The sequence below is a fragment of the Macrosteles quadrilineatus genome, unplaced genomic scaffold (assembly GCF_028750875.1).
Source record: "Macrosteles quadrilineatus isolate MER2022 unplaced genomic scaffold, UCM_ALF_1.0 Scaffold_8__2_contigs__length_117827958, whole genome shotgun sequence".
Classification (NCBI taxonomy): Eukaryota; Metazoa; Arthropoda; class Insecta; order Hemiptera; family Cicadellidae; genus Macrosteles; species Macrosteles quadrilineatus.
The window spans coordinates 37,733,011-37,747,559 of record NW_026542601.1 but is presented as its reverse complement, the minus strand read 5'-3'; the positions used below and the strand labels follow the sequence as shown (position 1 = coordinate 37,747,559).

The window sequence follows — 14,549 nt, the reverse complement described above, 5'->3', positions numbered from 1 at the left end:
GATCGATGTAGTAGAATTTTGTGCCCCAACTCCGACCCGATAGCGAAATCTCGAAATATCGATACTTACCGGGTCAGAGGCCACTGGGCTATCGTTGCCAACAATGGACACTGACATGGCAATAAGTCCTGCCAACCACTGACACTCACGAGATAAATTTCCCGCCGCGGTGACATGGGCCAAATAGCCCCAGATATCGGTGTCATGGCCTCGCCTCCGCTCCGCCCCGTCTTGAATTATCGGTTCCGTATCTTAATCGTTCTATTATCCGACAATGGGCGTTCGCGAATAATCTGCAAGTTTCTTGTATAAAAGTCTTTGTTGTGTAATACCTGCAGATAGTGCAGATGCTCTGAATACAACGCGAGGCGGCTGTCGGTAGAGATGGACTCATGCGAGGAGCCTGGCTTGGCTTCTTGCTAATGCTAATGTATTTACGATTACTAAAATAATAAGACTGTTCTAAACATGACGTCACCGACTTGAATGCAAACAAATTGTTGAATGAAATAAATATTCTGAGTAGTTGATGCCATTTGTTCTTTGGGGTTAAAACTGATAGGGTTTACTAGAATTGATAATCAACGAAGAAGCTATTCTGAAATGAACAGTTCCAGACTAGTGTTCCAGGGGCGTCTTAGTAGTTTAGTTAGTTAGTAGAATCAACCTAATAATGAAAGTCTCAAACACAAACTGAAAAGATAAAAAGGTTCAAGGGAGCACAACTGTATTTGAAATCATATACATCATAAACATCAAAGAATTTTATACTAAACCAAATTATCTTGCATACTTCAACACTATTTTTAGTAAATGCATTGTACTCACCATGTTGGGGCGATAGTTTGTCCAAGGGGGTGTTGATCACAAGATGGGTGCAGAGACAAGGGTCGAAGTCATCAGGAATAGCGTCCACGTAGCAGACTAGATGTTTGGTGGGGCTCTCCCCTGGACAGTCCGCTCCTGGTACATCAAGGATGAGTTAGAAATGTAGAACAAGTCAAGAAGAGAAGGAATGAAGTGGAAAAGATAAGTGGGTTATGGGGTAACAAATTAGAGGATAGCGGGGGTAAGAACAACAGCAAATTGAAGAAGTAAGGTTGAGAAAGGATAGCAAGGAAAAATAAATGGAAGAGGGGAAATAACAAAGAAAAATTAAAGAGAAAAACAAGACGGTGGGAGAGAAAATTAAGGAATCGGGGTAAATGAACAACAGATGACTGAAAATACGATAGGTAGTTTATAAATGTACGAGAAGTCAAAAAGAGGAAAATGTTAAAGAAGTGGTGGGTGAGGGGGGGGGAGTTATGGAAAACAGAGAAAATTAACGGTGATTAAAATAAATGAAGTTCAAAAGTATAAGGAAGTCAATGCGATGATGAATAGTGAAAAAAGGAGGATAAGGAGAAAGAGAATTAAGAGAAGATTAAAAAGAAACGGAGAAAGATTTAGGTAGAAGGTAGAATCAAAAAGAGTATAAAGTAAATGGAAGAAAATTTTTACAACAATAGATGAAAGATGCAATGGAAAGTGCTTGTTTAAGAGCGAAAAGAAAAAAGAAAATAATTAAACAAGCAACAAAAATATTTCATATATTAAATCCATCAAGAGTTTTAAGTAGGCTCAGTTCTTAATAGGCCTAATCACTATATTAGTATATCAAACATTCTGTCATTGAAATATCTAACATCAACATTTTTGGCGATCGGTGAAGTTTGATTCTTGTCTCCATCGTTAGTAAAGTTGACAGTTACGTCTTGACTTCGAGGAAAGTGAAAGCTACAAGTGACCCATCTAATTGACGGGAAGCCCGACAGGTGAATTAGGAGTCAATGTCGCCAATAAGTGGAGGAGATTACACTGTTATATGCGAAGGAGTGGTCCCAAAGTGTAACCCTGAGGTACACCATACCCTGACGCAACTTACTTAATATGTTATTGCCCAAAAAAATTTTAAAAAACATTTTCACTGATTCTCAAATGTATAGAGCATTCCAAAACCAATCGAAAAATAAAGTGTTGGAGAATATGACTCATGAAATCCAATTAAAATAAAAAATAGATAATTCTCTCTTAAGTTTGACAAATAATTGTAAAGTCTTTGCATAGGAAATTGAATTTAAACACTGTACTCATAACAACTGATTAAAAGTTTTTAAGTTGAACTTAATTTTAAGTACCTTAGTTATGAAATAAAGGAAATTCATTACAGCTAAGAAATAATGTTTGAATTGGTTTATATCTAGATTGTGGCCAATGTGCTTCAGATTGATATTATATAGGATCTCTTGATGTAATCTTGCGGTAAACCGTAGCTTATTGGAGTGTAACCATTGTACTTTTGAAATTCAATTTAATTAAAATTATATCACAAATTCTACATAAACCTCCAAACCCAATCGGTATCCATGGCATTCCGCAACATTCAGGAATGTTTGGTTTTGAGTTTAGTATCATTAATAAGTATGCAAATACGATCTAATATTGGTTTCAGATCTTAACTTTAGAGTCGACGAAAGCGTCTCACTCTCCAGGTTTTTTTATAGAAATACATCTGATCACACTGCCTAGTTCCATTGGGTATAACAAGTTTGAAGTTCAGAAAAGTCCATCAATGAATGTCCAACGTGGTAGGATAATAGTATAGTTCACATTAACCACTCTAATTAGGAAATGAAAAGGTACAAAATGATCAAACAATTACATGGTGCTTTATATACATCGCGTTGAAAGCTTGTATCAACTGTAGCGAATATTTTCTTCATCAATCTAGATCAATGGGTGAACAACAAAGTCATTGGCTGGACTGGATACCCACGCGCGAGATCACACAAGAGCCAAACTTGCGCAAGAATAGAACTGGTTCTGCAAATAATGTATTCTGTCTGTCCATCTGGACTGATAAACGCCGTAAACACGCGGGCCGACCCGTAGCTGGAGCGGAGTGGAGCGAGTTGCGTCAGACGCTTATGGAGTACCGCAAGGTTACGTGGAGCCACTCCTCCGCAGTAGTTCGCACTTATCATCAGACAAGATTGAAACTATCGAGTGGTGTTAAGTAAATCGTAGATTCAGCGAATTGGATTGAGTTTATTGAATTATAGTAAACCGTCTGGATAAGTTCTGGAATCTAAAGTTTTGTGCAAACAGCAGTGAACGAGTCAAGCCATTTCTAGGGACACTCATCCACATCGTAGATAAGTCCGCTCACTTATCAACAATAAAGACAAAGAAGATCAACTTGATGTATCAATTTTGGGAAAACCCCAGATGCAGTTAACTAGAGTCAGTTTATTCGGTTCTGGTGGTGCCGGTGGAGGAGATTTGCTTCATCACACTCCTCCATCGTTAAAAGAGCAAAACCTAATTGAGACAATTGATTGATGTTTAAAGTCTTGGGGCAGTTTGCACTTACCTTCAATTGACACAATTTGCTGTATCAAGTGGATTCAAAGAAAGCTGAGATAAAGGGAGCCGGAGTGAGTTTCTATAAAATTCACCCAAACAAACATCCTCAAGAAAGTTAGAAATATTGTGAATATGCATGCCTTGGGAATTGCCTTCGAAAGAATTTATATTTCACAATCAAACAGTTAAGCTTACATTCCTGTTAGGATTAGGTTTTATATAAGTTTATATTTCTAACACGACCTTGTGAAGGAATGTGCTTTCTGGAATAACTGTAGATATACTTTTAAGTGCGACCTTGGAAGAAACGTTTCATCACTGATGACCGCAATAATGATAATGTCGTTCAGGTTTTTCAATCGAGGAAGAAATCTTAAACGTCAATCATCTCAGTGCTATGAAAAGCGGCCTTTATTAAATTAAACTAGATTAAGCTCGATAGGAAATATATAAAGTTATGACATATTTTTATAAAAAGGAGAAAATGGAGCCGATAATGTTAACTTGAGAAGTAAATTTAAATCCTATAATCTAAAACTAGTGCGTGTACGGAACGGACACAATTTTATTTTCGTCCGAACAGATCCCATTTCTGTAAAAATTACGGTTCAAAAGTTATTGTAAATTATGTTATTTTCCCACAAAACCCCCATAAAATAACGGAAAATCAGATTTTCCCAAAATTGGCTCAAACTATTTTGATAAAAATTTAGTATGTTATAGTCCTTTAAATTCTGTAGAAAATTATACAAATCCCATTTCCGTATATTTACTGTCACCGCTTACACATGGGGTTGTTGACAAACTTATGGGAGAAAGTATGTGTCAGAATGCTGATACCGTTTATTTTAAGATTGAACACCGCATGCAGAATGTACATAACATCTAAGATATTTTATGGAACTTTGTTTTCGTCAAGTTTTAAAAGTCATAGCGTTGAAATTAAGATTATTTTGATGAAAAACTCACGAGGAATTTATATCTAAGAACGATCTTTAATTTGGAAAAAAAAACTTTTTATACGCTGAAGTATTATCTGACTTATCATAGATTCTTTCGTAGAAGATAAAACTTGAAGAATTCATAACCTGTTACTGAGGTGAGAAAGAATACTTTTACGTCTCTATGTGTTATCAGAAACCCACAGATATCATTTTCGTGTTTAAATTTCAAAAATCAAATCCTACTTCGATCATGGTTCTCTAAAGAACTTCCAACCAAATCTACCACCATCGAATGCAAAACACTTTCTAATGTGGCCCAAAGTCAATTTCCATTGCAAAATTTAATCAGTCACTTCTAAGTAAGGATTTACCAATCTTGCAATCACGGGTGTCAAGGTTGATGTAGTTAATTACTTCGTCAGTAGCCTAATTAACAACAGCTCGCCGTTTGTAAAGTCCAGTGCATGTCATATGTGGGTGGAGCTTGGCCTTTACTCTTGACCTGCTTCAGACGCTCCTTCTACAGACTTTGTAGGCCTTTCAAAGTTGTTGCAGATCTACATAGTTCGAAAAGCCATATTGGTCTTGAAATAGGTCCCAGTTTTTTGTGGAGTATCAAAACATTACCACCAGTAGTTGCTATCAATAAGAAAAGAATCTATTTTCCCAGTTATGGCCTGATTGTATAAAGAAGTGGACATTGGGGGGACGATAAGAAGCAGGAGACTTAGATGGAATGGACATGTACTAATAAAATAAGAAGAATCAATCACCTAAAAACATCCTGAAGGGAACGGGTTTTAGGTTAGTCTTCCCCTGGGTCCCTGGAAGAAGCCCGCGGGAAGACTAATAACTAGATCGTGGAATCAGGCTCAGCAAGACATGAGACTTTTGGAAATTCAAGAAGAAGACGCTGCGGACAAAAACAGATGGAAGCGCTGTGTTAATGAGGCCAAGTACCGACTGGGTACAAATGTGCCCAGTGCACATGTACAGTGTTGCTGGATTGCAACAAAGATAGTATTAGTTAACTAGATATTTGATATTACTTGCTGAGTTTCTTACCTGCAGTTTGGAGCAAGACGGCGGATAGCAGAACCCCCAAAATCGTGGGGATCACCTGAAACAAAATTATTGAATTATAGTTATAGTATAACTTTACTATTGAAATCAGGGTTTTAATGAAAACCTAGTTTACATGATGGTCTATACATTTATGCAATATGCCATTGAAACTTATTGCTATTGAAACTATGCAATATGGCATAAGGTTCTATAAGGTGCTATTGAAACTATGCAATATGGCTTGTGAAACTCAGTAAGTTCATTTTCTTAAATTTATGGTTTCGTGAATTCTCTTGAAAGAATAGAATTGTTACTTAAGGCACTATTTAAGTTTCTCTTACGTTTATATTTATGTGGAGAGTGTTCTTAACATGTGGACCAATAGCTATAGGTTGGTTGAACCTACAATTTGCTCTAAGCTTAAGCTCGTGACGTCATCACATAGTTAATAGTCATTGGCGATTGTATGGATTTGAACCTTAGCTGTCGAGACCAAAGTCCCGCACTTGATTATCCGTACCTCTCTAGTTCAAAACTCACCCTAGAACTAGAACTAGAAAGCGTAGGTCTGAAAGGCTAGACAAATTATATTGCTGACAGATAATATTCTACAGCTTAGGGGACAAACAAAAAATGACCTACTATGGAAATGTAACAAACATGACCATTAAGTAAACGCATTTCATCCAATAAATACTGAATCACATGTAAGGTTAGTAATACTGGTTCGATAATAGCCGACAATCAGCTATAATTAAACACCGCCCTCATAAAACAAAGTCAATGCTAACCGTAGCGGTCACTAGGTGAATCACTCGGACCTTCACATTTAGTCAGCTGTTCAACCACAATCAGCTGGTACAAGTTACAGTTAGTCAGCTGATTTCATTGTTGCCGTTTTGCAGACGGTGAATCAAGATATGGAGTTGATATCCTTGACGCCTGATCGGACTTTTTGGACTATCGGTGGGTGGTGCAAGGTCGTGAAAATTGGGTCAGTGTGCTGCTGCCCGGATGCAAAACTATGGGGACGAATTTGTTCTAAGAATGTACGTGTATGTTTAAGTTAAGTTTGTAGTGTAAGTATTTGAAAATGTGAAAGAGTTAACTACAATCTTAAACTGTCTTAAGTTTCAGTCAATACAGTTAGTTTATAGTCCATTTTATTGGGTACAAAACCTATGCTTTTATACGTCATTTTGAGGGTTTAAAACTTTTGGTGTTGGATAGAGAGTGCGCAGGTTTTTTCTTTGTAAAATCTAACATGACCATGCAAGACTTACGATAAATTTGTATGTATAGACCGAGCTTTAGTGTGACTTAGTTACTGAAATAGGATTTTAGTTTATGCTAAGCAAAATACACATTTATGAAACATATTTGACTATATATATATGGCGTCTTTAAACATCAATTCCATTCCCAAATCAACTAAGTATTCAATTTCCTGATAAAAAAAAACACGTAATACAATTGAGACACTAATAGAATATGAGTAACTTTTTGAATATAAGTAATGGAATTTGTTATTTCAATTCATCGATCATCATATTTAGAATAACTAGAAAAATATTGAATCGCACCAAAGTCTTTGGGAATGTGTATTATTCGATTGAAAACTGGCTGTACCTGATCTATGTAGATATGATGTGTACTAGAGTTTTTGATGTCAATTTAGAGTCTAAAATGTCAATGCACGGCAGTATATAAAATACAACTATTAATATTCATACCTAATACTTCATACTTTAATTGAAATGGTGATCGTACGTAGGTAGGTATTTTAAGCCAAGTATGAATGGAGATGAGTGTAGGATTTGTGGCACGATCTTGTTGTCTTGTTCCTGAATAAGGCCAACATGTTTCTTAAAGCATATATTTATAATGTCTATTTATAAATCAACTTAACCTACAAAACATTCAGGGCCCAAACCACTTCTCTGCGGTACACCAATACGATTTACATAACGCACAGTTATGCCACGCTCGGAATAATCGATGACAGTTTAATATTAATGCATTTAAATACGTTGTTAAAACGACACTTTGAAGGGCGTGGTAGGTGCGAGGGGGGGACAAAAGCTTGGCTGATGGCGAAAGGGAAAGTGGTTCAAATTTGGAGCTCGCGTGCCGTCGGAGCAGCGGCTGTACCGAAACTGCCACGACGTTTTATGATCATAATCCATACCGAAACTGCCACGCCAATTAGTGAGGATTATAAGGGTGTTTTTGAGAATGCTAGAAACACTGAAACTGCCACGGCGGATTCCTCAGGAAGGGGAGGTTGGTTTGGCAACGTGCAGGGAGAAACGGGAATGAGAATAACCCTCACTCATCACAGTGACGATTTTGAAACACAACACTTTACGTTGCTCATAACTTAGTTAAATGCTTTTCATGTCGCTACTTAAAAGAGGCCATACTAACTTTGTACTTATTTAAATCACGTATCAATAGAAAAAGTCATTTAACTACCGATGAAGTCAGAAATAATTAAATAATATGTTATAAAGGATTAAAATTGCAATGGAATGTAAAATGTTTCTTACTAAATGTATTATATGAATGCTCTTAACCCGTTATAGTGAATTACTGGCGTTAAAGAACTCGATAAACACATATTTTATCATTAGATTTGAAGTTTTAAGTTTATAAATATACCAAGGTGTAGGTAGGCATCGTCAAAATTGCACAAGAAGAAACATAATCCAATGCAAATAATAGCACAACAGGATACGTGTCGGAAGTATAAATAAAACACAATTGTGATAAATATATTGAACATATATGGAAAATTTTAGTAAGAATCCAATCAAACAAATTGAAATTCACTTAGTGTGCAGGTTTGCTGGGGCTGCGGTGGAGGTAATATATTTAGAAATGAGCTGGGAATACCATGAAAACATGCTTTTCAGCAATGAGTTGGAAATACTGAGCGCACTGCGTTCCAATTGTCTTAGGAATTGGCGTCGAAGTATGAGATCCTTTGTGATGACTAGAATACACAGAATTGAGTTCGAGTCTGTCCAGATTTTGTTTAGTACGAAATACAAATAAAATACAAGACTAGGCCAAGAAATATACAGATACAATTATACTTGTATACATAAGGCGAATAATGTGCAGGTATACATTAATAATACCAGATAAAAACTTCATAATTGATAAGTATACATTTTAGATACGGTTGATAGGCTACTTGTAGTGATAATTCAGGGTCACCTAATTCTGCCAACCTAGAAACCGGGAATAGCACGTGAATTTTAACTATCAGGAAAAAGTCCATGAGTTGTAATTTAATTTAGTAAGAAACCGGGAAATAAAAATGGTCAAATATTTTCCGTAAAATCCACCCGAGAACACAGAGTTTACACGTTTTGCGTAATCGAAAAACGCCATTGCGAGAAACTACTGTAGAAATGACCACGAATATTGGCGCAATATCGATAGATCACTAAGCCGCAAGTGCAAGATGATCATTAATTTTTCGTCGATCGCGAAAAATAGTTACGGGTGTTAAAATAATCGCTGGAGATGAGTGCGAATGTTGCCGCAATTGTGAAATCATCACCGGTCATCATCATTGCTGTCGTAGTTTACCATCACAGTTATTTCTGTGTTTGATCATGTTTGAGGCGAGAAATTATCACGGATTTGGCCACGATCGCAACATACGATCACGGATGTTCGTTAAAGTTTCTTACGACGATTCTCCATTTTTAGGCGTTTCCGTGATCGCAAGTAATAATCTCGGTCGTTTCTATGATCACAGAAAATTGTCACGGATGTTACAACTGGTGGGAAATCAACACGAATTTGCTTCCCATTTTCTCATGTTTAATTATAATGAAATGAGACTCGGTGTATGTTTTTGCATATTTATTTAGTAATATACCTCAATTATAAATTTTGTTTATTCACATATACAGGGCTGGGCAAAAGTATGGACATCACCAGTTAACTTTTTAATGGGTTACGCCAAGAAAACAAAACTCTGTACACGTCTCTATATCACGCAAGTGAACTTTTTGTTGTATTCAAATTTTGTTATTAAACCCAAAAATGGGTTATTTTGGTGACCCCATCGAGTGACACCTCATATTAATAGGCCATTAGTCGAAGAAATATATATCGAAGAAAGAATATCGACAAAAGCTAGAGGTCTCTATTTAAACTCAACCCACTACCGTGACTGAAGAATGGTACGCGTTAAAATCGTTTCAGTTACTGTTACTCGTTGTTATATATAATCTGTGAAGCATTTTGCTCGACATCCTCCCCGATTTTTTCTATAGCAATACCACTTATTAACACCACACTTTGTATAACAAAACGGTAGCCGTCTACTAACAACGCCGCACCCCTTCTCTTCGTTTCAAATATCTTATTCTCCATCGAAAGACTATCAACTAAGTATAACTAACACACCAACACCCTTACTACTAACTCTCTGAAGGATGGCACAAAACTGTTGAGAAATACCGAATTTGAAAAATATTACATGAGTCAAGCTAATAGGAGGGCATTCCACTGAGATTCCACGTGAACGCCCCTCTGCAGACCATGGAGGTTGGTACAGCATTTGTAGGTTCTGCAACCTAGCGTCTTGGGCGAATAAAACTATTTTTGAATATTACAGTTTTACAGTATTATATTAATATTTGATCACCTCTAGTGTAATTAAAAGCGTCGATCAGATCATATAAAATACAGTGTTATATAAGTGGTAAGTGAACATAAAACTTGTTTCTTAGTGGTAAATCATTATTCGTTAAAGTAAATATATTCTCAAGAGACAGAATAAATACTTACAAAGTAAATACTCTAACAGTCGCAACACTAAAAACTTAAATAAACATAAAAATAACTCCTAAAATATAAATACGAAAGGGCAAATCAATCACTTATTTTTCCAATCAACGTATTATTGTGAAAGAAATGAAAAGGTTAAGACAGAAATGGGAATTTTAAGTCTCCCGTTTCTCCCCGTCTATCTGGGGAATCCGCCGTGGCAGTTTCAGTGTTTCTAGCCCTCTCAAAAACACCCTTATAATCCTCACTAATTGGCGTGGCAGTTTCAGTATGGAGCATGATCGTAAAACGTCGTGGCAGTTTCGGTGTCCCCGGAGCAGCGACCCCCCGGAGACAAATTTGGTCTTTGTCAACCTTAGAAATTACGTTAATTGCGTTACACGTTTAGGTTTCTTTGTATTGATTGGTCAATCGCGTTAGTTACTTGGCATTCTGCAACATTTTACCTTGACTAAGTATTGCCAGTTAATGTATCATTCTTTGGTAAAATTTTAAACCAAACATGATACTTATGTTAAAAATAAACTTCTGATATTACGATGTATTATGAAGTCAACTAGATGCATCCAGCCTCAATGTACCTCTCTCAAACAGGAAATCTCTATAATCAAGCAATGTTTGACTTTGGAGGAAAGGGAAGGGGACGAAGAAATGCAGTAACTTGTACATTACCAGACAGGTCATGTATTTTACAAACATTTAATCAGACTCCTCAGTTTAGCCTTGTACATTTACAAATCTCTGCAAGGGTCATGTAGACCACTTGGAATATGTATAGTCTACTCTTCATAACTCTCAAAGTCAAAATTAATATTATTTCTTGAATTGCAAATCTGCTCATTGTATTCACGTGTCATATATTTATGCTGGAAAGAATTGACGATGTCAATGAATATGTTACTCATAATTTAGTAAAAGTTTTGAAAGTGGATTCAGACTTAACGGTGTCATACTAAGTAGGGGAAAAACTGGTTCGCCTCCAATAATGGTCAAGGAGACGTATTAGCGAATGTGCGATACTGGAAAAGCGATAAAGCGTAGAACTTAGACACGTTCATTTACAAGAGGTCGCACTCTCAGTTATTGGTTTCAGTAATTTTAATCAGGCAAAATGATAGATTTTCAAGTTGGAAATCAAGGATCCATTCATTGTCCGTTAAGTGATCATGTGGATTAAAATTACGAGATTTTCCATAAACAAGTTGTATTGCATTCGGTCACAAATTTGACGCGACTTCGTTGTTACCTTTCAGGTGGGTGGTGAGTCTTTTAAGGCTGTTCTAAAACTTCGTCATCTTCAGCCTTGGCTAGGATAGGAGCTACGTCAGGTACCGGTAGTTAGTACATTACAAAGCAGATATTTGTATTAGTGGCCTGTCACAGCTACTGGTAAGGAAAGGGTTTGTGTTTATGTGTTGTGCGTAAATGATTGGGTCAGGGAGTTTTCAAAGTTTGCGTTTCAACGTGTTTGTTGTTGTTGCTGAGGCCAAAGAGGACAAAGTCCTAGAGCACCCCCATTAAGCAACTGATAATTCATTATTACGTTCTTTCCAGTTGTTGATGATGTTTATGTTGTTTTTGTTGTGTGTTGTTGGTTTGGCAAGTTGGTAAGCTGATGGAAAAGGAAGCTAAAAGGTCAGCTAAAGGAAAGTTAGTTGTTTCCCTTTATGTTGGTTAAAAAAACTTTACATGTTTTAATTTGCATTTTTAAATAATTAATTATATATGCTTGAAATTGTTTGAACTATTTGGGTTAATAGATAATAATTAAGTACAAGTTTCCAAAAGTATACCCATTAAAATTTTGAATGAAGTACAATGTTGTTGAAAATCTAATGGTTTTGTAGGGGTTACAAACAGATGTTGTAATTATCGAACCTCGATGTCTCGAATCTTATAAAAAATTCCTTACTTAGTGTTGAATACTCCAGGATGGACTTCACGTAACACTTAACAAATAATCAACACGTTTTTGGCAAGTAGGTATTATCATTGACTATTGGATACTTAATTGCGTGTTTATAAGGCTCGAAAGTAAAGTCGTGATGTATAAAGCCTTAGTAGTTTGCCAAATGTGTCAGCACATTTTGCAAGGTAGAATGCTATATTTGATGCGACCTTAATATGTGTTGTACTAATAAATATGCACAGCATTAAAGTGTTTTATAGTAATATATTTGAGGGTGGTAAAATTTCTTGGTCAACTAAGATATTATTTAAACTAATTTAAATACATGACCCAATACTTAAATTAGCTCTCAGAAAAACTCATATTAACACATTTAAACGCAATCTTAACGTGTAGAAACCATTGATATAGTTTCATTTACCTTGTATTTTACTTTGATAAATGTGATTTACTCGCTTGGTATTTTTTCTTGTCAAGGCGAAGTCACACTGATGACTATAAAAACGGCCGAGGAAGAGTCTTCTGATTTCACCTGTGGCATTTCGATGTCCCCGACCGCCTAATTTTGACTTGACGTCTTTGAAGCTGAATTAATGAAGGTTGCTACGACCGGTAAGAAGTGGTCTGAACACAAACACTTCCTCGTCTTCAGGTGTTGATGTTGGTAAACAGGCTGATTCTTCACACCTGAGTTTATTGATTGTCAAGGAGCGACGTAAAAAATGTGTTTTCAACGGGTTTACTTTGACTTTTAGCGGCCTCAAATGGCCTTCCTGTTTTCTGGAACCACTAGAAGAAAATATTTACAGAACTCAGCGTAGGGCCTTCACATTTAAAAAATCTTTAATCGTACTCTCTGTTTAAGCAGTCGGCACCGACTAAGTTTTCGATTGGGTGGCTTCAGAATTTGGTTTCCTACCTCTATCCTCTCTTCGATTTTATCTTATTATTTTTGCTCAATCTAGTTTCCCTCTATCCATAGAGCAGATCAGCTTGTCACAAAACAGTAAAAGCAAGATTACCACTGTAGAAAATTAGAGATAGCTCTCTTGCTGCTCTGGTACTTCAATGAAAACTCCTTCAGAAAATCAGAAGTATGAAAGTTTTGGGGTGTTGGTATTTCAAGTGATTGTCGCCTTGGACTACGATGTTAGAGAGGATAATTTAAGCCCTGTCATTTCAAGCCCTGTTCAAAAAGGGAAAATACTCCTATTTTTATAAAATATTTATTGTAATTGTTCTAATTATAAACACAACTCATTGACATGTCCTCGATCATTAACTCTTGTAACCAACCAACAATTCTGAATTGGGACTCCACTGGGCACATTAAAACCCAAATGAATAGAGAATTAAGATTAGAATAGTGTAAAAATCCTTTCCCGACTAGCCTTTTTTACTGATTAAGATGGCTGTTTCTTAAGGACCAGTGAACAACGATCACGATCCTACAGCCGTTGTCAGTCCTTACGCCTCCTCAGGCATGTTGCCACTAGACCATCCCTCCAGGTGACGCCACGGTCTACCCAACATCCGGTCAAGCCAAGGGGGCGGATTACGACAGAGTGAGTCACTAGGTTGGTCTGGAGTCAGCGCGCCAGATCTGTAACTGCGCGTGTAAGAGCGCAACATACATTCCATCCTTTCTCTTTCATTGAATGCCTTGCAGACGTGCAGACCACTGACACGCTCTTCAATCCCGGTGGCCTAATTTGACTCATTTGAACTATGTTTGGGGTCAAATGTGAACCATTGATTTTATGTATCCTGCGAAATCTGAGCGGAATTTCCTTTACGGCGTTTCCAGTAGAGCATGAAAGCGTTTTGGACTTCGATCCAGGAAGATGTGCTACTCTATCTTGCACATAATGTTCGGTTGTATGAAATTTCGGGTTGGCGTGGGGCATTGAGGCATTTTTACTTTTAATTTGAGCCTAACAATATCTACCCAATCTATTCGATCATATTTATCCATCTATATTAATCTGAATTCTACGTCTCAATATTCATTAATGAACTAATAAAAGTAACAAATCGTCTGTTAAGTAGAGTGGTCATAGTGTTTTCCTTCGAATCTAAAGGTTGATGATTCTATTACAAGTCCGCGATGGACCCAGTTGTCATTTTTTCGGGATATGATGTCAGATATGATGATAGGATGTCAGTTAATGACACCATCCAACAGGATATAGAATTTGGATGGACAAGATTAAGTTTCAACACTTAACAGTTCCTACACCAAACAATTAACAAATTGCTGATGGTGTTAATACAACCACAAACAACTGCTTAATGTATCACACTCGTCTAACTCAATTTTAAATTCATACATTTCCTGAATCCTTGATGTAGTGTCTAACCAGTTTGGTACGTTGAGGACCACTACCTCAATGTACCAAACCAATTTTATG

General features: G+C 36.7%; 1 protein-coding gene across 2 annotated transcripts in view; it reads right to left on the bottom strand.

Annotated features, from left to right (window-relative positions):
- The window catches only part of LOC128999367 (uncharacterized), a 69,989-nt gene that overhangs the window by 32,688 nt on the left and 22,752 nt on the right, over window positions 1-14,549 (bottom strand). For both annotated transcript variants that reach the window (XM_054425836.1, XM_054425837.1), the window contains exons 3-4: window positions 5,418-5,472; window positions 829-963 (exon numbers count right to left, since the gene is read on the bottom strand). In XM_054425836.1, coding sequence (XP_054281811.1) covers window positions 829-963; window positions 5,418-5,472 — 190 coding nt within the window. The remainder of the gene's footprint in view (window positions 1-828; window positions 964-5,417; window positions 5,473-14,549) is intronic.